The following is a 24,709-nucleotide window of genomic DNA, read 5'->3' on the forward strand; positions in this document are numbered from 1 at the left end:
CGTAATACGTAACCAACTGCAAACTGCATCGGAAGATGCCCGCGGCGGGGCAGACGTTGGCATCAAACGCTGCTGTGGGATGCCAGAGCGGAAGACTTTTTATCCGCCACGAGCGCGAAGCGAGAACCGTGAACCAGTCTTCCACGTTTACACGTTCAGTACAGCCGTACGCGGTACAGGATGCTACAGAGAGAAGCCTCGAGCTAGTCGTACCAGATGGCATTCATGCCGAAGCCGGGCTCTTTGATGTCCAAATGAGCGACTCTGGAAAGATACTCGTCGTGCCAACGGTAGATTTCCACCCATCCGTCTTGATCATCCGTCAAAGCCAACCACTCGTCCGTCCAAGGACAAGGACTCACCGCGTTTGAGTGACCTCCGCTATTGGGCGTCGGGCTGATACATAACTGTCTCTCAATCTGGCCCTGCGGTCCAAGTTTGAAGGCGCTGATATAGCCCGTCACGCTGAATGAGTTCGACCGCGCGGTTGCGAAGAGATACTTCCCACTCTGCGCACAAAATACCACGTCCGATCTGTACATCTTCTTGAGATCCCGAACACCTGCTTCTCATTAGCCCGAATGATACGGCGGGAATCCAGCGCGTACCTGGAGGAACAAGCGGAAAGAGGTTTTGCGTGAAGACGGGGAGGTGTGTCTTCTCGTCGACCACGTAGACCCCCAGCCGATTCCCGGCTTCCATCAGCACGTAGAGATAGTGGCCACTGGGATGAATCTCCACCCATCGAGGATGATCGCCTGCCGAGGGTGCATCGACGCTGCCGACCAGGGTGAGGGTGCCATCGCTCGCTTTCTTGTGCGTCCAGATCTTGTCGGCCCACATGTCGGCGGAGTACAGATAGGTCTCGGTCGGGTCAAAGACCATTCCATGGATGGCAGACTGTTCGCAGTATTCGTAGTTTTGGATATTCTTGTCGAGTTTGCCCTTGTCGTCGACGGAGAAGACGTTACCGTAGCCCGCATGTTCGTAGAATGGATTGCCATAGACGCAATAGGGCGGCTTCTTGGCTGCCAGCACAAATATCGCTCTCGTCCTGGTGTCGGCGCTCTGAGCCCGAGCTGCCCGTCGTCAGCCCACCATCAAGCCTGGCAGCAAGCTGGCCAACCTACGATCATGATTCATCGGAAACGAAACCTCACGCGCGATGTTATCTGGTGCTTTGACGGCATGACAAGACCATTTCTTCATCGAAGCCCCGTAGATGTTTTGCCGTGCATGCTGCTCCGAGGGGTGTTGTTGTCAGTAGAGCAAAATTCGAGGGGGGCCTGTGCTCGCCATCTCTCTGGTGGACTTTGCACTCACATCGAATGTCATCCATGATATCGGCTCATCCACGGGAATGGATGTTTTCTTGACCAAAGTCAGGGTCCATGCTTCATCGTCGAACTCGACTGTGAAAATCGCGCCCGGCGGTGTCCATGTCCCTATCATCAGATGGTGTTTCATTTTGGACACCCCGAACACCTTTGTGGCCTATTCTCAAGAACCCAACTCGCCAAGTCACATGGCTATTTCAAGCCTGTCGATCGACGTGGGGATCTGATGTGGCAAAATCAGCCCCGGACAACCCGCAAAGCGAGAAATTGGGAGATGCCGAATTTGATTGCCGGGAAGAACTCGATTCGTGCAGCACTTCAACTACCGACTTTTTGCAACTTTCCAGGCACGCAGTGTGAGGCGGCACGAACTTGCCGACACGAGAACGACCCTCATGCCGTGGGTGCCGTCCTGCTTAGACTTAGCACCCTGGTAATTGGTTCAGTGCGTGGAAGTATTCGATTCCGAGAACGAAAGGGTTCTCCGGGATCAAAATCGCGGAGGCGAGGGGAGAATTGAACGACGTCAAGAGCCGCCTGTCGCTGCCTTATATATACTGCTGCCGCCATGGCCCTGGAATTAGCAGGAGTCTTCTTGCCTACTTCACTCCTCTCAGCTTACGTCCACTTCACTTCTCCCTTGTCCAGCCTTTGTCTTGTAACCAGCGGTCTTCATCTTGGTGCTGTGTGCTTCGAGCTCTCCTTCTCTCTTATACGACACACACTCAAGTCTCTCCACGTACACATATACACCCTTTCACCGGCAACATGAACGGGACGGCGAATGGAACGGCAGCTCACAAATATGATCCCAACTTCACCGACAGCCTCCTCCAGGCCATGGGTCCCAAGACCCCCGAGCGAGCCAGATTTGTCCTGGGAAACTTGATCCGCCATCTCCACGACTTCATCCGCGAAACGGAGCTTTCGCCTGAAGAATGGATGCGAGGTGTCCAGTTTGTCAACGCCATCGGCCAGATCAGCGATTCCAAGCGCAACGAAGGACAGCGAATTTGCGATGTGCTCGGCATTGAGTCGTACGTGAAGACTTCTTTGACTATGTCGACCCTCGAGAGCTAACCATTGCATTCTAGACTGGTCGATGAGGTAGCCAACAAAATCATGCTTGACAGTGATGAAACCCCAACGTCGTCCACAATCCTGGGCCCGTTCTGGAGCCCCCACGCTCCTTTCCGCGAGCTTGGTGATAGCATTGTTCAAGACCCATACCCGACCGGCAGACTCACCCGCATGCACGGCGTGGTCAGCGATTACAAGACCGGCAAGCCCATTCCCAATGCCATTGTGGACATCTGGCAAGCCTCAGCGAACGGCAAGTACGATTTCCAGGATGACAACCAGTCCGTCAACAACCTGCGCGGTAAGTTCAGGACCAACGAAAACGGCGAATACTACTACTATTGCTACCACCCGACCGCATACTCGCTCCCAACCGATGGTCCAGCTGGCGTCTTGCTGAAACTCATGGACCGCCATCCGATGAGACCGGCTCACATCCATCTCATGATCAGCGCCGACGGCTACAAATCTCTCACCACCCAGCTATATCCCCGGGATGACCCTTATGTGACCAGTGACTCTGTCTGCGCCGTCAAGGATGACCTGTTGCTCGACTTCAAGCCATCCAATGACCCTAAGGCCGAACTGGATCTGGAGTACAACGTCACGCTGCCTCCCCTGAAGCCTGGCCAGAAGGCGGGCTGGGTCCATACCGTGTTCTAAGCATCTTCCGCGAGGGTTACTTGTACTTGGGGTTCTGGTGTTTGTCTTTCTCTTGAATGCGCATGATTGGCACGAGGGAGCGGGTTTTTTGAACGCCCTCGACGCTGTGGACGGAGCCTCATAGTCATGCTGAACATGAAAATATCATATATGATCACCACGACTGATTAGCAATCCCTGAAGCTTACTTTCCGTGCCCCAAAGGGCGTTTTAACTCTTCCCATGACCCCTTGGGACGCTGCATTCTCATCTGACAATGTTTTGCATTTTCCCGTTTCTGAACTGTGATCCTTCATTCCGAAGATGTAACTGTCAATCTGACGATCCCCGATCCCGGCTTGTGCGGGCGCACAGAGAATCATTCACGAACTACTTAATGTACGCTCTAACCCCGCAAGCACATCAACGTTTCTGCGCTTGATTTCAACCTTTCTCCTTTTCCTCTATCTGGCTGACTCTGCAAGCAACATCTATTAGAGCTAGTCATCATGCGCCTTCCCTACGCGCCGTCAACCCCGCCTGCCGACTCGCCCTCGTCGGTAGCCGAGATATACGCCCGTATCGCTGCGCGGCGGAAACCGCGCCCTCTCATCCCGCTCGACCTGACGCTTCTGCACTCCCCGCCCGTGGCAAACGGGTACAATGCCTTCGTCGGTGCGCTACGAACCGAGACCATCGTGCCGCAGTCCTTTCTCGAGCTTGCCATCTCCCGCGTTGCGATCCTCACCGGCGCCGTCTATGAGTGGAACATCCACGCCGCGCTGGCGCTGAAAGCAGGTCTGTCGCCGGATGCGTTGGAGGTCGCCCGCGGCACACTGAAAGGGAAGGTGGGGGGAGAGAAGTCAGCAGCAGCACTGAATGAGAAAGAGGTGGCCGTGCTGAGATACACGGACGAAGCCACGGTCGATGTCAAGGTGCAGGATGCCACCTTCGAGGACCTCAAGACACACTTCAACGACCGGGAGATCTTGGAGCTGGCCACCGTGGTGGCCGGGTACAACGCGGTCAGTAGGATTCTCGTGCCACTGGATGTTGGCGAGAACAATGACAAGCCCATGAAGACGGTGGAGGAGTTGGTCGCAGGTCTGACTTGACACTATAAGTACCTCGTAGTCAGGCGAGAGTCTAGGTAGGCATTACAAGCGAGAATGGAGGGGGGAAAGACAAGGCTGATTACCCCTTTTAGTCTACGTACGGAGCGATCATACGCCCGTGTCGATGGTTTACTTGGTCTAAGAATCAGGATCGATACCTAGAATCACCTGGGCCCTTACTTCAATCAATTTGCTTGGTCCTAAGGACTGCCGAAGTATCAACCCGGGCATTCCGTCGTTCTTGGACCAGTCCGCATAAAGACCCATCCAGTTCATACAATTCTACCTTAGAACGGAGATATCTCCATCTGTTAGTCGCCTCCTATATAGGTCTTATGCTAAGAGGGATTGGGACACAGAGGCCGGCATACTGATCTAACGCCCGAAAATAGTATGCATCCTCATTCAATCAGTTGTCACCTCTACAACACTTGTCCTTTTGATTCCGTCCCGTCCTAGCCCGTCAAAAGCATTGCGGAAATGTGTTGTCCCTGAGGGGGGTGCATATTCAATTGCCACACTACCTTTCTTCTTCGACAGCTTCAGTTTGAACCAGGATGCAGACACCCTTCGCTAGTGTCAAGCGCCTCAACTTCATGAAGTGGTCGCCAGGCTGGCAGGACAAGGGGCGCCGGAGCCCACCAGCCCTTCCTCCAAGGTAGACAGGGTAGGTTAGCCGGAGAACATCGAACCCACCGTGGTGAACACTCACTCTATTATCGCGTAGATTTCTCTTTCTTAAGCCACCACACCATGTAGTTGTGCTTGTTCCAGACTTGAGCTGTATTATGGCCACTATCGCCCCGGTGCGCAGTGACTCCCCAGCGAATCCTGTCCACCGAATAACCTCTCCTTCAATTCCCAGCCCAGGTGGCACGCCTTCATCTTCGGTCCGCCCCTCAGTCGATCTTCCCACGAACAATGCTTCCTCTTCTCCCGCTCTACAGCAAAATGCCACTCTCACAGCTGCCCCATCGACCGCGCAAAGACGCAACCGTGCAGCTCTCCGAGATTACTACAATCTCAAATCCAAAGGCCCTTCTACCGCAGTCTATGAGCACCGAGATATAAGCCGCACAGCGAGCATAACATCCACGGCCTCCGACTCCACGACAGTCACCTCCTCCACCGCCATCCCGGAGACCGCGACCTCGTCCCTAACTGCACACCTAGACGACCCGACTTTCGACACTGAAACTTTCGTCTCTGAGCTACTGAAGACTGCCAGTCTACGTGACATTCTGAAAACTGAGAGCGCACTAGTCAGCGAAATTAGGACACTCGATGGCGAGAGGAAGGCATTGGTTTATGACAATTACAGTAAGCTGATCAAGGCGGTGGGTACGATCGCAGAGATGCAGAAAGGGATGCACAAGGACAAAGAGCAGGACGTCAGGTCAAGTGTGCTGGGCAGGCAGAAAGGTGAGCAAACTCCTGGGCTTGACGGAGTGGCATGGTTGGGAGACAAGTTGGATGGGTTGTTAAAGGTTGTGAAGGAGCTCAGTCCGGATGGAGGAGGCGGAGAGAGGGCGACACAGTTGACGGAAGCAAGGCGGAAGAGGACACAAAAGGAGATCGTCAGGTGGGCTCTAGATGCACCGGTACGAATGCAACAAATGATTGATCAGGGACAAAAGGAAGACGCTGAGCGGGAGTATAGCTCTGTTACGGAAGTCCTGGACAAATGGAACGGCGTCGATGGTGTCGAAGAGCTGCGACGCAAATGTACGAAAGTCATGCAGAGTGCAAAGGAGGATTTGAAAGCAGGCGAGCAAGGCGACTCGGGTTGAGTGAGTTGAGTGACTCTGGTCGCCCGTCTGATTGGTGCCACCATCATTTCCACGAGCGTCTGCTGCTCCAGCCATAACCTTCCAGGGCCTGGGTGCGTCACAGCTTCAGACTCAACAACACGCAGCGTCGATTGCCACAACAACCCCGGACACAGGACCGAAGCCACTCCCAAGGAAACGAATGGACGACCGACTACTCACATATAGCGAAGCAAGTTCGCTCGTCAAACACGAACCTCAACATGGGAAGTTCATGGGGAGACGGGAATCTGGTCGATAACATGGCAGCCGACGAAAAGGCCCCATCGATGCCGATGCCACCACCATCACCGCGCCTCACGTCGAAGTGTTACCACAGACCTACCTTCTCGACTGTGCCCCACCATCGAGAGACGCGAACCCGCAAGCCCTTTTCCCCGTAGAAAGGGAAGAAGTGAAAACCGGAGAGAACCTAAGCACAACCGCACGCTTGAACCCTCGATTCCAAGCAGAACAAAAACGTATAAAGTGCGGCGCCGGAGAGGGACGGACGGAAGAGAATGGGGGGGGAGGGAAGGGGGAGAGGGAGGGGGAAGAGGACACGAAACAAAACTACGTCTATTATTCGCGCGACCAGAGAATCTATCTCTATGGCCAAGGGGAATAAAGACATCTACGTAATATCTAAATAGACTATCCTGTCTCCATACGTACTATGTACTTACTACGCCTTTCTATCTTTCATCGTAAATCAACTTGTGAATGAATGTAAGGTGACTGGCTAGTGACGATTATCTTGGATAGCCGGGAGACGACGTAGCTACATGTGGAGAGATATATAGGAATCGATCGATGTGATGGATAGATCGATAGATACATAGGGCCCAACTACCTTACCTACATACTTGCATACATACATACATACCTAGGTGGATAGAGAGAAAAGGAACGATCCAAAGCCCTTATTATGTATGGGTCATCCTCAATGCCCATCTGCCCGTTGTCTGAAATTCGCGCCTTCTGCTTGTGGGGGGGGGGTAATCAACCGATATAGATCGTAGCTTGATCGTAGCTTGATCGTAGCTTGATCGTAGCTTGAAGGCCTGAAAAAGAAAAAGCAGGGGAGAATAAAAGCGAAATGGAATAATAGGTCTTCCATAGCAATCCGTACAGGAGTCCACCCTCCCGACCTGTCCATGTCCAACCCGGGACCACTGAAAATTCCATCTAAAAAATCGCTGGCACACTGCACGACACATCGTCACTCTCGAGTTGTTGCGGCCTTACTCTGCAGTCGTCTAGTAAGGACTATTCACGATTTCGTCTCTCAAATGACTCTGCCTCCCGCATCTCCTCGGCGTCATGCCCACCCCAGAAATCCTCGCTGCTGGGCCCATAATACTCTCCCTGGTAGGCCTCTTGAAGCTCTTCCGACTCACCATGTCCACTTCATTAGGCAATGCCAAGATAACGTTCTTGTCACTGCCAAACTCAAAATTGTCCGCCATGACTTCTGCTGCGTAGCGCTTGATCTGATAGGGGTCTTTCTTGCCATCGAGAACCTTCTTTAGGGACCAGGTGACCAGGAAAGGGCCAGTGGAAGTGATGATGCTAGTTTCTTGGCTGTCAACGCCGGTGTTGAAGTGGGCACGCGTGAAAGAAATGCCTTGGCCTGTTTCGTGTTGGAACTGTGCTGCATGATTCGGGCTCAGGCAGAGGCGGCGGGGCTGAGGTTTTGAGTCCTTTGCAAAGGGTTTCTCAAAGCCTAATTTGCCTTCGTTTTTGCCATCCTTTTGTAAGCTATCAATCAGGATGAGGTAGGTTTTGCAGGTTCCGAGCACCCAGCGACCATCGGCACTGACGTCGAGACCGATAATTGCTTCGCCCAGGGCTGGAATCTGGGTTTTGGCGTTGATACCGAGACGGTCGTAGAGTCGGACATCACCTTTGTTGGATGCCAGTGCGATGTATCCCTTTTCGGTCGTTGCAGCCGCGGAAAAGTCGTTTTTAGAGAGGTATTGTTTCAGCTGTGCTTCTACCAGCTTGTTGCCAGAGACACGGGGATCAATGCGGAAGAGGGCATTCTTGCTATGACCAATGAATGGTTGCGCTGACGTCCGCTGAGAGAACTTTGTTTCTGGCGCAAAGTTGCTTACAGCAATGTCGTCGTGGACCTTCCACTCATCCACAACCTTGCCATATTCGAGGTCCATGCGATAGAGTGAGTGGGGATTGTTGGGGTCTTGCAGCACCATGTTCTGGTCTTCTTGGTGCAGCATGACCTTAGTGGGTGAGAAGAGCTTGCCCTTGGGAGTCTGGACCTTGGATATATTGGTGGTGAATTCGAGATGTTTGTTGGGCAGGTGCTTGAAGACACCAATCTTGGAGCCGCGAATAACGAATGATCGATCATGTTTAGTTCCAACTGCCAGTTGAGAATTGACGTTTCCGTCTTGGTTGTCCAGCTCAACATCATCCTCAGATTCGTCCTCATCATAGCGTTCACTTCGCGGACGGTCTCCTTCCTCTTCCTCTTCTTCTTCCTCATCTTCTTCAGCCCCCTCCTCTTCATTTGCATCATTCATAGTCATATCATTGAAGGCTTCCAAGACGTATTCACGTTCCTGATCTTTCACTTTTGACCATTTCGTCTCGTTCAATTGCTCCCACAAAGCCTGCATGACGCCCTCTTGAAAGTTCTCCAAGACCGCCTGGTCTTTGAATCGTAGCAACCAAGAGTAAGCAGAGCCATCGTCGGTGTAGTGGTTGAAAATTGCAGACAGATAGTCGAAGTTGAAGACTGGATTGATATCGGGCACAATGGCCTGACCTAGCCATTCCCTGCCGGTAGAACTCGTTATTTGAAGCCAGTATTGCCAGCCTCCGAGATCTGTCACAACAGCAGTTACGGATAGATCTTGGAGGACGAAAGTTCCTGACGGGAAATCGAAGAGATGGAGCTCTCCGGTTTGCTTGGTGAGAACTTCTCCAGAGCTTGGAGCGGATTTCGCTGGTGGAGCTTCCGTGGCGCCAGTGTCTCTCGCTTTGGATTGGTTTGATGTCTTCGGTGTTCTAACATCCTTCGCCATTCTCTGTGCCGATTCTCTGGATGTTGGTTTTGGGTCGAGAGGCGCAGATACCGAGCTAGCAGCGGGGATCGCGTCGTCTGAGTCAAAGTAGAATTCTTGTAGTTCAGCCTCTGTAGCCTTCTGAGCAGACCTCCGGTATTTTCTTTCGAATTGACAGTCGATCGCAGCTAGAAGAAAAGTGTGGATCTTTTCTTCCTGGACTGAAGCGTCACAAACAAATTCATAAAGATCTCCAGGGTCACCGCTTAGGTCGCGCCAAGCTAAGACCGTTTCGCCGCCCGACCGCCTTTCTGATCTGAAATGTAGACTCTGATCAAGGAGGAAGGTCTTCTCGTCCTTGTCCAGACCCTCACCGCCTGCGTCCTCGTCGTCCTCAGCAAGTTCTTCCTCGCCCTCCTCATACGCACGCTGTATAACGAGCTGGTACTGATGATCTTGCCCCGTGCGTCTGATGGTGGCGACAGCGTCTTTGTAGATGAGTTCAGAGTAACCTTTAGGGGAGAGAGGACGGACGAGGTAGAGTTGGCCCTGAGGAATTTCTGTGATGACCTCCTTGGAAGCGTCTCCGAAAAGATATTTGCTGACTGCAGAAGGGCATTTGTTAGTTTTTGTGGCGCGATCAGGGGGCAACAGGCAGGGATGTAGGGATGTATCTTACCGTTTCTGATCATAAACATGATGGCGGGGTCTGGCAGCTAAGCTGCAACGAGCCGACTGGACTTTGGTCCAGAAGCGAATGAGTTTGGAATGATGGCAGGAAGGTGAGGGAAAATCTTGAAGTATGGCTATGAGACGTCAAGAGGGACAGGCAAACCGTTGTTGAAATATTTAATCCATTGTTGTTGGTAGGATAGAAAAGATGCAAGATAAACAGCTCCGCAGGCAAACTGGACTTGACTGAGGAGTTGTCGCCATGACGCAACTGGCCTAGGCAACTGTGAGCCCCCCATCAAGGCAAACGACCCATGGGCAAGGTTTCGGCCAGGCAACCGACAGGGCCTGCTTAGGTAAACTCCACAGCCTCAGCCTGATGGGAGACTAGTGACAAGAGCGGCACAAGGCTGAAACAACGCCCTCTGCGACCCCCAATGTCACGCCAGGCACTTCCGTTCCGCAGAGTCGTATTCCAGGACAATTCACATTTCACACTCTGCAGCACCACCACGACCCTCCGTCTGAATCTTCCAAATTCACTCCTTCTTAAACTATTAATTTGCCTATGGCATCAAAAGACGCTTCAAACTCAGAGAGGCGAGATTCCTCCTCGCAGCGCAAGAATGCGCGCCCATCTCTGGCCGACAATCCTTACCACCCCAATTCAGCCGCATATTTAGCATATCCGGTCAAACACGTTGTGTCCAGCCTCTATCGTCGTATGACCGAACCTCCCGAAAACCCCGTCAACCGGCTTCTCGACGCCCCTACCCTTTCGACCTCATCATCAGGCGTTTACACTCCTCCAAGAAGAACTGCTTCTCCCTTCCAACCTCCACCCCTCACTCCTCTTGAACTGAGGCATTCATTGTCCCAGAAAGCCGCGACCTCATTGCTCTTGACGCGGCCACTGGCCGAAGAGATTCGACTTTTACTCCCTCCAAGGCTTCAACTCATTGATCATTGGACGTTGGCATATTCACTAGAGGCTCATGGCTCCTCATTGGCGACCTTGTATGAACACTGTGCTCACGTGTCAACCTACACTCAGCGCTCAGGTTATGTCCTGGTAGTAAGAGATGGATCGGCGTCTTCCACAAATGGATCTGTTTTCGGTGCGTATCTCTCGGACGCGCCTAAGCCGTCTCTTCATTACTTTGGCACCGGCGAATGTTTCCTCTGGCGTGCAAGCATATTGCCCACCTTAAGGGACCTGTCTACAAACCTGCACCCCGGTACAGAGGCCGCTTCCAAAGATCTGCTGGATTTGGCTGGATTGCCACCTCCCCCCAGTGCTGATACCACCAAGCTTCAGCGATTTACCACAATTCGAGGCGAGCGGCGAACACCCTCGGCATCAACAACCTCATTACCACAACCTTCTGACACTAAGGAACTGTCCGCACCTTTAGCGCCACCTCTTGATCGCTCAGGCGCTTCAACACCTGATCGGATAAGGTTCAAAGCATTTCCGTACAGTGGAATAAATGATTTCCTGATTTACTGCCAGTCTGGTTATCTCTCTATTGGTGGCGGGGATGGGCACTATGGCCTCTGGTTGGACGATGAATTGAACAGCGGCATTAGCGAATCATGCCCTACGTTTGGTAACGAACCACTAAGCGAAGAAGGCCGCCGATTTGAAGTCCTCGGCGTAGAGGTGTGGTATGTTGGTGCATGAGCCCAGAGCTCTACGTGGCGAACCAGAGCCCAGGGCTCATTGTCGTACATTGACCACTTTGAGCTCCGATCCCAGGAACCCGAGAAGCCATTTCCAAGGTGAAGGGTCTAGCAATCTGGAGGTGAATTGTTACAGTTCACTACTGTGATTGTCGGACGAGAATCTGGGACTGAGCCCAAGCCATGTCGGATTATCGGGTAGTGAGCAGAATTGTTTGTACGCCGAGCGAAGATCGTTGCACAGCGACAGCATAGAGAGTCTTCTGGTTGAGCAAAGACGCTGCTGGTCGACGAATTCTGTGCAGATCACCGGCGTGTAGCTGGAGCGATCGATGCTGAGTGAGCTGTCTTGACACGCGGCAATGATCTCGAAGCATGACTTGCATGATCTCCTTCCGGGTATGGTCTACAAGAAGTTAGCTATATGGAGTGCCGACAGCCATCACCAACGCCGATTACTTCAGCAGACTGGAGTAGCTGGTGCAACCGACTTAATTGTGACGAAACTAACAATCAAGGCGGCTTTGCCGTATCAGGATCGTCGTCAGTCGAGGACATGGCATGTTGATGCTGGGACAAGTCCGCCCCATTTTCCCGATATGCCTTGGACGATATCCAGTCCACGGAGCTCAGAGTTCAGCTTAGGTCAGTGGTTACCTTGCTTTGGTAATTCAGCGACCAGATGCATCCCATGCCAATTCTGTTGAGAACACGTCCTGAAAGGGATTGTGTTATAGGTATTCTGTGGAGGGACTGACCGTCCAACTGCTGCTCGTTGCAATGCAGTGGAAATGGATCGCCGATTGAGCGCGTCGACTGACCCAGTGCACTCACACCGCGGACGAACGTTTTATCTCAAGCACAGGAGACGAACTCCACACTTCATTTGCAAAACCTATACAGGTATTGCTGCTCAGGTCGGAGTGCAAAACATCCGCCGACGTTTCAAGGTGGAAATTACATGTTGGTCGGGATCTTGGGATCTTGAGAATCGGGTGCAACCGCATGTGTATTCGCTGCAGGTTCAATCAGATATGAATCCAACGCTGGAGCCACACCGACGTCATATGTACCTCAGGTGCTGGGAACTGTGGTGCGGGGGCTGACGGTGCTCGGTCCTTCATCCAGGGCAGCCACAGCTGGGATGTTCCGTTCACTGTGCGGGACCGAATGAAAGCCTAGCCAGGAGTACAACTGGGAGCTGGGAAGCAGCACAGAGACCAATAGATTGCGGGCCTACACCTGCCGCAAGAGGAAACCCGGGTGATATCCGCAAAGCGAAAGCTTGAAGAGCAGGGAGATGAATTCCTGCGGAAGAATGGAGATGGAGCAAGCAGTGTTTCGCAGCAGCAAGCGGCGCGGGCCAACATTGTACCTGTGGGCCAGCCATGACGCAGGTGGCAGTACTGCACAGTAGATGCCAGCAACACTACTGGAAGAACAAGCATAGTCAGCAACTCCAATCGCGGAATTGGACCACTGGTACGAAGCCGAACGGGGAGAATACGCGCCGGCCTAAAAACCACGTGGTGGTGATGCCTTTCGACGCGCATGATCTGACGGGTAGCTATCAAACAAAGTAAGTACAGTAGATTAGTCGGGTATGCGGGGGAGGCAGGAGACGAGGATGGTGGTCAAAGCAATCCCAGGGTGAGAATAAACGAGCGTGGCTTGACTTTGTGCTTGCTGGTGAGAAAGGAGAATGGTGCTTCTTCCCCAAAATGGAGGTTGGCGGGCGAGGTCGACGACGTCGAATCGAATGCACGGTGGGTGCCTCGTTCGTGTCCCTTTGTTATTGACCGTTGTCCAGGGGCAGGCCATTTGATGGTCTAGGTACTAAAGCAGACGGGAAAAGAAGAATATCTCAAAACGGGTAGTGGTGCCATGGATGATTTGACCAGCGGACTGGGGTTAGTCATGATCATTCAAGCAAAGCACAAACCCCAAACCACACAACCATTCCGCCCTGCTGCACACTGCAAACACGGTCAGCAATGATTATCCGAGGACGACCCCAAGGAATAGTCCAACGTTCCTCCGGGCAGATCCCTCCTCCTCTCCCCTTGATTGCTTGTTCTTGACCATCCTGGCTCTGGTTGAAGGTGCTGCATATCGCTGAGACAGTTTGTTCTGGGCCGTCAAAAGCTTAAGGGCGAGGGAGCGAGATAAGATAATAGTAAGTGATGAGAAGGACGAGGGGGCACAAGGAGGACAACAGCAGAATTGGGACGAGAAGGGAAAAAAACAAAAACAAAGCTAAATCAAAAGACAGCGGCGTGACGGGCAATTGTCAATTACCTTACCGGAAAAACTCTGCGATACCACAGTTACGTTGCGAGTACTAGCCCATACGGTGTATATTAGCAAAACTAATCATGAGAGGAGAGGCATTATTGCGGCGCTCTTCTTCCCCTCCCTGAACTGCGTCTTTTTTGGGTGTTTGCCAAAGTCTTTTTCGGCCGTGTGATACTATTTCGGAGGAAATTCGCACATATATCTAGATTGCTCAATTTGCCAAGTGGCAGCAGGACTGTTCTCCGTATCAGGGGCAAGAGGGGTCTAGGACCGAATATACCGAGTACCACCCAGTACTTTGTGAGGCCTCAATGACGTACTTGGTCCATGTTCGTGCCCCTCCAGAAAGAAGCAACGATTGCGAGACGAGCTGGATGAAAGGTGCGCAGCGGTGTGGCCGACTCAGCGCAGCCCAGAAGATGAGGCTATTGGTTCCGCGCACACATAATCGCATCCTTGGACTAAAGGGGAAGTCGTGGTGTGTCCAGAACGGCGGCCTCGCTTCTTCGCTCTTTTGTCGCGCCTAAGGTTACTGTGTTAGGCCGTGGCCCCTGGGTTGTGACTTGGCTGGCTGGGGAATTTGGGCTGCCGAGTGCCGGGAAGGGCAATCATTTCTTTTTCCTGTCGTCTTGTTCGCTGGTGGTGTTTTCATTCCGAGGACCGGATAACAGGAGCAGAAAGTTATGCTGAGAGGGAGGGGGGGGGGGGGCAGAAAGTTGGATGAAGGCAAAAAGAATAAAGAATAATGGATACGGGAAGCAGAAGGGTTGAATGGGTTAGTGAAGCGGTATGCAGTGTTGTGTGCCAGTTGTTCACACGGGACAGGGTGAACAGGGTCCCAGTCGTACCTGGTTTTTTTAAACAGTACCCAGTACCGAGTAAGGGCCTCCAGGGTTCCAGGTTCTAGCTCGGTGCCTAGAGGGTCGAGGGGATGCCGACCTCTGGGCTGCTACTAAGGCCCCGAACGGCGAACGGCGAACAGCCAACAACCCCACTGCCGCTGTCATCGTAATCCCTATGCAGCGTCAACAAGTGTCCAAGTCACGATCCACGCCAGCATCATGTCATCATCCAACCCAAACCATCTTCCACCCTCCACCCACCCTGGACACCCCTTGTTGCCCTTGCTAGTCGTTAGCCTGCCTCGTCTCCACCCATCGACATGGCCCTCTCTCTGCTTTGTCTGTCTTGTGTTGTTGCTCCGTACGAGTACGGCAACCAAGGGCATGGGACGTGGACATGCATCAAACTTTTTGCCCGTTCTCCTTCGTTCCCTCGAGTTGACCTTTTTTTTTTTTTGGTTCCAACAGCTACTCCCCGGTCCACAGTGCTCATCATGGTGGATCCGGCTAACTGATGTCTTCTTAGTAACCCAGCCCTCCTCTGAGCAATGGCTGCTACTAGCTGTGATCCATGATATAAGGCCTCATGCCTCATGCTTCGTTACCCTCCCTCTCACCTTGTGCTTTCTTGAAAACCCCACTCCTCTGCGGATATTATTGTCGACGAGACTTCATAAGCTGACCGACCTCGCTCTTGGGGAACTACAGTCCTGTCTTCCATATAATATCCTTATCGTGCCTCGGTCTCCCTCCTCGTTGGGCCTCCCTTTGCTGGCGTCGTCTTCCGCTCTTATAATACTATACGGAGCATCTGTCGTTGGGACATACCACCGGCCCTAAAAGCTCTTGACCTAGACCAGCAATGGGCGCTACCATCATGACCCCTCCCTTGGAACCTTCATCACCTATGGACGGCGGAATTCGCAAGCGGGTATGCAAAGCCTGCGATCGCTGCCGTCTAAAAAAGTCAAAGGTCAGTCCATGGCTCACCGGTCTTTCCCACAATATACTGACCCAATATCAGTGCGACGGTGCTAGTCCCTGTAGTCGCTGTAAAGCAGACAACGCCATCTGTGTCTTTGGCGAGCGCAAAAAGTCCCATGACAAGGTCTATCCCAAAGGGTGAGTTTCCTGGCGCATTGCTGCTACCTGGTCTCTACCGACGGAAGAGCGGCCCTTCTGACAGCGGGATTCCTACAGTTACGTAGAGATGCTCGAAAGCCAGCAAGCACAACTGGTGGCGGGCCTGCAAGAGCTGTACAAGCGAACTCAAAACGGGCAAGGTTGGACAGGTGCACCCTTGAAGGAGTCGGCGAACGGCGTGCCCTTGACCCACGACATTCTGGAGAGGCTGGGAGCCCTGAAGCAAGATGGTCACACAAGCGAGGCCTTCGAGGAGGACCTTTCTGTTCTGCAACAAAAGCTGATTGCCGACGGTGCTGGCTTCATGCAGCGACAACCCTCCCACGACTCTCACTCGGACAGCAGCGCGCCCTCGCCCATCTACGAGCCCGTTGCCCAACGGCCCAATTTCACCAACCCGTTCAACCTCAACCAGTTCCCTCCCACACCCCCCAACCAGAGTCCCTTCCCCCAGAACGCACGCGCGATCCCGACCAAATCACACTCATATCCACATGCCCAATCGAATCTCAGCTGGAACACGCCCGTCTCGGAATTCGATGACAGCATGGATTTTATCAACCAATTCGAGTCTCCCATCATGGATTCGGCCATCGACATGAACTCGTTTCCGCCAACCATGTTCCAAGATCATATTGTCCCCGCCGCAATCAACCCCTGTCTGACCATGAAAGACTGGGCCGGCCAGGAAGATCTTCAGCGGTATTTCAATACCAATATGATTTCATGACCGCCCTCAGAGGCTCCTTCTCCAGCACACGACTGTTTAACGATCATAGCACTGTAATGCATCCAAAAGCGGGCGAATGGGTTTTGGCTTTTTGTGGGGGTTCTCCCAGCTTCGCTTGGGATATTTAGGGGGGTTCTTACGGAAATGACATCCGGCGGGCAGGGCGGCACCGAAGACGACCTCGATGGCCACGTCTTCTTGCTAGTGGGGTGGGAGCCACAGCCGATTTTACGTCATGCAAGGGGGCTTTGTTGTGTACCATGGCAAGTTTTTGATGATACCACATCTCGATCGGGACATGTTTTTCTGGGCAGATTTCTGCTTTGGGCGGGAACAGAGCTGTGGAGCATTTGCCGATGGCGAAAAAGGGTGGCCATAGCACTCGTGATGGGAAGCGAGACCAGGATCAACGCAGGCTGGCATGCCTCGTTGCATATCTCACCATGCGTCTCTATATACTAATGCACGGAGCGGAGAGCAATCTCTTCATGTGAGTACGAATAATGCAAGCAAGGCTGCGATTCGGTCACGGAGCGCGGCCCTACTTTACCATGATCTTCACTGGTTCTTCCAATATCGAAACCATCACATGCCGAAAGCTGTTCGTATCAGACCGCTCTTTCCGAGGGCCCCTTCATGCCAGATCTCATTGCACACAGACCCCAGGTTGAGCAGTAAAAAGACTCGCAAACGGCGTCATAAAATAGATTGTGATGCAACCTATTACATACCTAGGAGAACACGTCATGACGACCTCGGCGGCTCCTACCCCGCAACAGCCTTGTGGCACGCACTTCATCTCCGTAGCTGCAATCACAACTCAATGTCGCTTTATCTTTGGGATTGTCGAGGTAGCTTTTCTCCATCTTGTGGTAGAGAGAGCCCTCCGCACTTGAACGGTCCATAGCGTGCTGAGCGTGCTCAATTCAGCCTATGGTACGCTGAACCGGGTAAATGGGCGCCAGCATCAGGTATGTCCCCCGGCCTGTTTTATTGGACAGAAGGTCACTGTACTGAAAAATTCCTATCATGACTCCAAGGCCCATCCACGCTGATGCAACTATCTTGTCATCACTCTCTGTCGACAACACGACCATAGCTCTCCCTTGATCAATACTGAGTCTGTCCTGCCGGTGCCACGTCGGCCGCCGCTGTCAGTCGCAGTCATGTCGTCAGACTCCGGCTTCTCTTTCCTCCCGCAAGGTGCGATCATCCAGGAGTTCAACGTGGCTGGTCATAACATCGTGCTTGGGTATCCCACTCCCGAACCCTATGCCGATTCACCATTCTTTGGTGAGACCATTGGCCGCGTTGCCAACAGAATCAAGGACGCCAAGTTCACTCTGAACGGGAAGTTGTACAAGCTAGCAGCAAACGAAGGGCCTACCCATATCCATGGAGGCGTAAAGGGTTGGGGTAAGAAGAAGTTCAATGGTCCGCAACCCGTCAGCCGCAATGGGAAGGAAGCAGTTCTCTTCACATATGTGTCGCCCGATGGAGAGGAAGGATATCCCGGCACCGTGGAGCTGAGAGTTTGGTACATAGCTTGGACAGAGGACGAAGGTGGAGTTACCAAGACTGTGCTTGAAACAGAGTATGAGGTAGAGCTGACTGGGAACGAGTGTGATGAGACTGTCGTCAACATCACCAACCACGGGTGAGTCTGGTCCGGGACGGCCATTTATGGTAGCTCTCCTATTAACACCAGTCCGAACAGCTACTTCAACCTGAGTGATGGACCCACCATCGAAGGGTCGGTGGTGACGCTCCATACTTCGAAATATCTGGTGGTGAACAGCGCGCTGATCCCGACCGGGGCGATTGAAGATTTCCCGGGCATTGAAGCAAATAAACCTTTCGTCCTGGGTGCGACAGAGCCGGATATTGACCATTGCTTTGTTGTCGACACGGATACATCAGATCTCCCTCTGGATACTCGCCCAAGACAGCTCAAACCGCTGATTAGCGTATCACATCCCACAACCAAATTGCACCTGGACGTCTTCAGCACAGAACCCTGCTTTCAGTTCTACACCGGGAAGCATATCAAGGCCGCCGCAACAGCACAAACTCCAGCAAGAGGTGCACGAGCAGGTTTCTGCGTGGAAGCGAGCCGCTTCATCAATGCGATCAACGTGCCAGAATGGCGGAACCAAGTGATACTCAAGCGCGGCCAAATTTGGGGTGCAAGGACCGTCCACAAAGCTTGGAAGGCATAGGGGGAACATCAGGCGGCCTAAGCGCTGCTCGCAAGGCTGGACAAGGCTTCCTGCACACCACCCTCCTCGACCAGTTTTCTAATCATAGAAGGTCTGAGATCACGTGTGGCTAAGATGACCGGAAAAAGGGTTTATCATTCGAGAATCTGACCCGGTGAGCACTTGCGCGCGAGGCAGCATAAGCGATAGAATCTTCAGTCTCTCCCTGACAAATTCATCTCATATTATGACGGCATAATCACGCCATGGGCCAACGACAAGGCGCATAATCCCCGTCGCTGGTTGCATGGCCTAACTTGGCCACTTCTTGGATCCAGGAGAGAAAATCACGCGTGCCAACACTCCAGGAGTCCATGTCGAAATGTGGATTTCATTTTAGATTGAAAAAATGCCTCAAAACCCCCAGAAAATAATCATGGCAGATGCGAGATCACGGAGCCGCTTTATTCAGCTGGCGACGACAATAATATGTCGAATAGTGATGACTTGCGGTACGTCGGCCGTAAGTAAAAGCCGAGACTACGAGGTACTCGGACAGGCATCCGTGGCCCGATCAGGGAATGCCAGGGTTAGAAATGGTCGACGGGGTCGAAGTGGTCCCTGATGTACGGAGTACGACTGAACCATGTTCTTTGCGATCCCGTGATTGATGGTTCGGGGACTTGGAACAATCTTCAATCTCGTTGTCTGCTTGGAAGCCGAGTTCTCGCCGTGCTGTCTTGATGGACGGATCGCATTACAAGCCCTTTTCCTCAAAAATGCCCGCTTGGGGTAATAAACTGTTACGTTCGCATCTTTTCACCGTTGCGAAACAGAATAGGCACGCGCATCGCAGAGGGTTTGGAGGGCTTGTATGGGACACTTTTATGTGAGTGTCGATCAAACCATCACAACATCCAATCAATCAAGCGAGTACACATCCAGCAAGGCGCATGGACATGGCGTCGGATATCTTTTCACCCGAATCCGAAACCCTGCCTTGGTCGGCCTCCATCACACAAGCGCTGAAGCGGTCGCAAAAATGCGCCGTATTTTGTGACTTCCCCTCTTCTTAGCAGACACGGCGACTTCTGGTTTGCCTGAAGCCCTCCCATCCACCGTTAGTGTTGGGCGATGCGGTTCTGGACCTGTATACACTTGGCCGTGTGAACTCACACCGAAGCTCGAGGGTCAAAATCACTTCCAAGTGGCTGGTGACGACTGGAGGAAAAGCGCCAGAGTCTGTGTTTTCTCCAGGCACGATCAATCGAACGTAATGGACGAGAAGAGAGACAGAGAGACAGACACACAGACACCATGAGAAAAACGCACGAGACCCGACGTTTGACCCATATTATTGGACATGCAAACAGGATGCAAGATGCAGCTGGATTGAAGCACACTGGGCCTAACCTGCCCTGAGCCGTGGTTTCTAGAAGATCGATCGGGGACTATCAGCAGTGCACTTGCTGCTGCAGGTGGCGAGATCATCACTCAGGGCAGGCCGCAGTCTTAGGCATCAGCCAAAGCAATCAGCCATGGCATGTTCTTGTCGAGCGCATGTGGAGAGATGTGATTGGTCGAGCCTGGGCGCTCAAGACGCCTCGGGGATACAATGTGGTCACAGCCCCCTTCTACAAGTATATTTCAAGCTCCCCCTCGGACCACGTATTCGCTTGGGCTTCCAAAGGTGGGATCCCTAGCTGCACAACGGGGTCGCCAGGATCGCCAGGGTCGCCTTGCCAACAACCTGCCAATGCTTTCCCCGCGGAAAGCCTCGTGGTTCGCGGCGGTGCTCTTGGAGAATTGGGACAAGAGTACGGAGTACGATGTTTCACTGGGATTGGCGTCCCAAGAGCGACGGGAGAATCCCCAGTGACATGCCCAGCACAAGACCCCTATGCCCAGCATTTCCGGGGGGGCGCCACCTCGTACAATCGTGAGAGTAATTCATTTCAAGAAATCCTTCCTTCTTCGTTAATCTCGGCGAGGGGGGGAGGGGGAAAGGGGGAAGGTTCCGCTGAGCAGGTTGCTGAGAAAGACTCCGAGCTCCTCAGGCCAGTAACTGGACCCAAGCAGCACAAGGTAGTATGTCCCAAGGAGGGTTAGCTTGTTCAGGCATAATTCGCTGCATAACTCCTGTTCGGGATAAAAGCCAGTTCGCCAATGAAATGCCGGGGTTGTGGTCATGGTCATGGCTGTATAAGGGCTGGTATTACGGTAGCCTTACCGAGAGTTTATCCGGTATGGTCACCTCCGTATCGACATTTCAATTTCAAATGTCAACATCGTACGATTCTCATTCGATTTTCACTTCGTTCTCTTCTCCCTTCTCGCTCCCGCTCTCACTTCTCGTTTCTCGCTCCTCGCTCCTCGCTCCTCGCCGCAGCGTCGTCCTTGGTCGCCGAAACGAGCGCAAAAGTAATCAAACATCCAAAATCGTCCCTCATTGAAAGGGTCCTCGCATTAGATTGTGTGCTAGCCTTTTTGCTATCAATCCGTGTGATCTGCTGTCACGGCTGCTTTCTCAACTGCCATCCGTACAGTATTATCATGTTGTCTAGTGCCAAATGATCCTCTATCAATCTGCTGCATTTCGATTCCTCATCACACACAAGGGCAGATCTTCCCCCCCTGGGCCCCCATGGCACTGCCTGAAACAAAACAAAGTTCCTAGCCTGGCTATAACAACTTCCAGCCGAGACACGCTTTGCCCTCTTCGAGCTTGAATGGCTGGGTGCTTGATTGGCTTGGCCGAGCCGATGGAGCAAGCCTGCCGCTGACTCAGAATGCTCACCAAATCTCTGTCATGGTTTCGCGGCACCAGGAGGGTGATTCTAGTCCCTCTCCGGCCGCCAGCTTTGTCAACACCTTCGTGTTTGTTGCACAGCGGCTCGCAAAATCTCCTCGGGTGCGGATTTGTTCTATGGACGTACTCCCGCTTCGACCACACAGGACAAGCCAGCATTCTCCACCTGCGAAGCTACATCTTGCCCGTGTCACCTATCAAGACCCCCCCCCCCAACCGATCCAGGTCCAGGGCTTCAACACCAAACCCAGGTTTCGTGGCGGATTCCTTGCTCGGGATTCGTGACTTCCTCTTCAAGGAAAGGTTTCAGGCTTAGGGACGTTCGAGACTTGAGACGTTTTCCCCCGCTCCTTTAACGAGCGCCAGAAATCAGACATTTGCATCTGAGATCTGCACGCCATCTTGTGACTCATCAGGCAGCACACCAGAGGGTACGCGCCTGTGGTGGGCTCTCTCCGCATAACCAGTCCCTATCAGAGCCTTTTGCCAGCTTGAATAGGCCCTCGAAGGTCCCTTCTGCGCCAATGTACGCCCGGCTCCATGATCACGGGATCTTCAACCCCGCTACCGAATACGCTGATGCTTTTTGGCCGCCCACAAGCCATTGGCCGTAATCAGAATCTGCTGAGTATTCCTCTTCTGGCATCAAAACGCCCGTTTCAAGTAATGAACTATCTCATTCCTGATTGGCAGTCAATTCCCCAACGTCTTCTGGAATTCCTCCAGCACGAAACTGCGGCCGCCCGCGAGTGCTGCTTGTGAAATCTATCAGCTGCTTTGTCACCAAAAGTTACAATTTGCCTGAGACCCTTTCCATTCTCGAACGAGGTCGCTTTCTCTGACAAACAACTGGGCGTGTTTTCTCAACATTCTGAGTAACTCGGACTTCGCCCGAGGTTATGTCCCCCATCGGACGTCTGACTGGGAGATTAATGTTTTTCAACCAAGATCGATCCCATCGACAAGAACGAAGGGTTAAGGGGAGCGGCCTGCGGCCCACAATGCCCTCCAAGCGCGAATCTGCCCTTCGACCAGTCAAGTGTCGTGCCCGGTACGTCAGTGCCCATTCAACTCCCAGCCTTCACGAGCAATCGGAGAAAATCTGATGACCGCAACGTTATATCCGATATCAGACGGTGGACATCCGCAATAGGAAGTAAGCGAGTCAGACCCTACTTGCCTCCCGACAGAAGGAACAACGCAGCGAGCACGTTTCATGTTTTCTTGTCAAATGCTAGCTCTGGCCCAAGATGGCGCCGCCGTCAACGTCCAACAGATCAGCCCTTTAGCGGTGGCTTTTGTAGGTATGTACGGGGACAACTGATCCTAATCAGAGATTGGTCGAAGTTATCAAAGGGATTCAAATCTACTTACTCATCCTGCCGCGCAAACTCTATCTGGAATTTTTCCCTAACACTGCTGCCTGATTGGTAACAGCTCGAGATCTACCCCAAGAGCGAACAATGGCCAACAAGCGCTGAGATGTCCTCGGCACAGGGTCGACGAAATGAACCCCTGCGTTTTTCGGAAAATCACACCATGCCATCCTCGAAAAGAAATGAACTCGTCTTGGTGGCTCACCCTTGCTCACCTTACATTGGCATCACTAGAGGCTGCTGAACTACCAGAGGTGCCTCGGCACAAACCTACAGACAAGCAGGGTACACTCAGGGTCCCCAGCCTAATTATAAGTCGATCGTCGATCTAACGTTACTTGAGAGTTCGGCAATCCGGGACCTGTGCGGTTACAGCCGCATCAAGCTTGACTTCTGATCCTTCTTGATTACATACCTGTGGGTGCTTGATCGGTCTCTTCTGCTCGGCTGAGACACGGTAAAGTGGGATCGAGCTGCCCTAATTTGAACAACAATGCTACCGGACATTGGGATCGAGACATGCAGGGAACGGAGCCGGAGAGCTTCTACTGTGTAAGGGTCTGAAATCCTCCGTCCAATATTTCTGCCAGATTCTCTATTCGCGGCCAAGAATGATGTCAGTCGGCCTCAGACGCGGTGTCCCTGGCGTTCGAGGAGCAACATGTGTTTTCGAAAATTGCTCGACGTCACGGCTACTCTGTGCATGTTCTGGTGGAATAGATGAGCCATTTCGACCTGTACGAGTACACCTTTCTTCCCATCGTCGCTCAGATGGCGGGATTGGCCCCAACTCCACTGTTTCTGCATGGCCTTCCGCTCATCCTCGTTGCGCACGAAGTCTCCTGCCTGGGGATCGGCTTGGGGAATTGCGCAAGGAACAATAGCTTGATCGTTTTAGAGTCTAGTGGGATGATATCCTGGAGAGGCAATGGCGCGTCGTCGCGTATCAAACATCAATTTCAACCCACTGGATACGGTAACATTGGGATCAGGTAATTCAGAGAATGCATTTCCGAAAGGAACATCTCACCATGTAGTGTGGTATTCCTATTCGCCGCGACCTATCGATTGGACAGACGGCCTCCCGTCGTCGACAGCAAGGATATAGGGAGGCGTTTTGTTTTTTTTTGCCGAAGCTCCCCTCCACGGGCGGCAAGCAATGCACGATGAATCATCGAGAGATGGCTGACTACCCCAGCAGCATGCAACTTGGACAGAGATATGTGATTGCCTCACCTGGTGGCTTAACACGAGGAACGCAAATCCTCGCTGGGCTAACACTCTATATGCAACAGCCTGCAAACCCCTCTGTAGTCAGTGCAGCAAAGAATGCATGTTCTTGACCGGGCAGCCACCGCGACAGACGGCGCAACTCTATTCAAATCGTGCAATCAACTCGCCTGGTTCACGGCGTCTTGGATACTACTTTCAGCGATCTTTCATGCCACAGTGAGTGGTGAGTCAGTGAGCCGCTGCCGACCTGGCTGGCTGGCTGGCTTGCTTGCTCGCTGGCCTAGAATTCACTTTACTTCACTTCCAACGGAACCATAACCATACCCTACCTAGGTGGGTGAAATGCTTTCCCTTCCTGTAGGGCGAGCGACGACTACATGCATCGTTCTGCGTCGCTGGGTCTCGGTCTGGGTCTAGGGAGATGTTCACATATCTAACATAGATAGGATGAGATCTCTCTCTCTCTCTCTCTGTGTGTGTGTGTGTTCGCGCGCGATTTTGACGAGTAGAAGTTCAAGTAATATCGACTAACGCTGTCTACATCTCACCTATATAGATATATACATAGATAATATGTTGGACACTCGCTCGCTCTTTCGCGCTAGGTGACGCCATCCGATAGACGAAAAGACAGGAGAAAGATCCTCCGGGGGAATGAGGGGATCGCAATTAAATAATGATATGCGATTTCTACTGGCCTTTTTCTACCGTGACTCG

General features: G+C 52.6%; 8 protein-coding genes across 8 annotated transcripts; 6 read left to right on the top strand and 2 right to left on the bottom strand.

Moving 5' to 3' along the window:
* Positions 1 to 203: 203 nt before the first annotated feature.
* A1O5_03187 (carboxy-cis,cis-muconate cyclase) lies at positions 204 to 1,467 on the bottom strand (the record flags this gene model as incomplete). The annotated part of the gene is made up of 4 exons (XM_007743800.1): positions 204 to 562; positions 609 to 1,079; positions 1,131 to 1,239; positions 1,324 to 1,467. 4 exons carry the CDS (start codon positions 1,465 to 1,467, stop codon positions 204 to 206), a joined length of 1,083 nt encoding a protein of 360 aa, XP_007741990.1.
* Positions 1,468 to 2,105: 638 nt separating this feature from the next.
* Positions 2,106 to 3,080, top strand: A1O5_03188 (uncharacterized protein; the record flags this gene model as incomplete). The annotated part of the gene is made up of 2 exons (XM_007743801.1): positions 2,106 to 2,374; positions 2,432 to 3,080. The coding sequence occupies 2 exons, from the start codon at positions 2,106 to 2,108 to the stop codon at positions 3,078 to 3,080; spliced, it is 918 nt and encodes a 305-aa protein (XP_007741991.1).
* Positions 3,081 to 3,568: 488 nt separating this feature from the next.
* Positions 3,569 to 4,174, top strand: A1O5_03189 (uncharacterized protein; the record flags this gene model as incomplete). The annotated part of the gene is made up of 1 exon (XM_007743802.1): positions 3,569 to 4,174. The coding sequence occupies one exon, from the start codon at positions 3,569 to 3,571 to the stop codon at positions 4,172 to 4,174; it is 606 nt and encodes a 201-aa protein (XP_007741992.1).
* A 788-nt stretch (positions 4,175 to 4,962) lies between these two features.
* A1O5_03190 (uncharacterized protein) lies at positions 4,963 to 5,964 on the top strand (the record flags this gene model as incomplete). Its single annotated transcript, XM_007743803.1, has 1 exon — positions 4,963 to 5,964. The coding sequence occupies one exon, from the start codon at positions 4,963 to 4,965 to the stop codon at positions 5,962 to 5,964; it is 1,002 nt and encodes a 333-aa protein (XP_007741993.1).
* A 1,277-nt stretch (positions 5,965 to 7,241) lies between these two features.
* On the bottom strand, positions 7,242 to 9,709 carry A1O5_03191 (uncharacterized protein; the record flags this gene model as incomplete). Its single annotated transcript, XM_007743804.1, has 2 exons — positions 7,242 to 9,616; positions 9,691 to 9,709. The coding sequence occupies 2 exons, from the start codon at positions 9,707 to 9,709 to the stop codon at positions 7,242 to 7,244; spliced, it is 2,394 nt and encodes a 797-aa protein (XP_007741994.1).
* Positions 9,710 to 10,251: 542 nt separating this feature from the next.
* A1O5_03192 (uncharacterized protein) lies at positions 10,252 to 11,367 on the top strand (the record flags this gene model as incomplete). Its single annotated transcript, XM_007743805.1, has 1 exon — positions 10,252 to 11,367. One exon carries the CDS (start codon positions 10,252 to 10,254, stop codon positions 11,365 to 11,367), a length of 1,116 nt encoding a protein of 371 aa, XP_007741995.1.
* A 3,998-nt stretch (positions 11,368 to 15,365) lies between these two features.
* On the top strand, positions 15,366 to 16,376 carry A1O5_03193 (uncharacterized protein; the record flags this gene model as incomplete). The annotated part of the gene is made up of 3 exons (XM_007743806.1): positions 15,366 to 15,476; positions 15,528 to 15,625; positions 15,704 to 16,376. The coding sequence occupies 3 exons, from the start codon at positions 15,366 to 15,368 to the stop codon at positions 16,374 to 16,376; spliced, it is 882 nt and encodes a 293-aa protein (XP_007741996.1).
* Positions 16,377 to 17,542: 1,166 nt separating this feature from the next.
* Positions 17,543 to 18,595, top strand: A1O5_03194 (aldose 1-epimerase; the record flags this gene model as incomplete). The annotated part of the gene is made up of 2 exons (XM_007743807.1): positions 17,543 to 18,033; positions 18,094 to 18,595. The coding sequence occupies 2 exons, from the start codon at positions 17,543 to 17,545 to the stop codon at positions 18,593 to 18,595; spliced, it is 993 nt and encodes a 330-aa protein (XP_007741997.1).
* Between the last annotated feature and the right edge of the window lie 6,114 nt (positions 18,596 to 24,709).

The sequence above is a fragment of the Cladophialophora psammophila genome (assembly GCF_000585535.1).
Source record: "Cladophialophora psammophila CBS 110553 chromosome Unknown aczJe-supercont1.4, whole genome shotgun sequence".
Taxonomy (NCBI): Eukaryota; Fungi; Ascomycota; class Eurotiomycetes; order Chaetothyriales; family Herpotrichiellaceae; genus Cladophialophora; species Cladophialophora psammophila.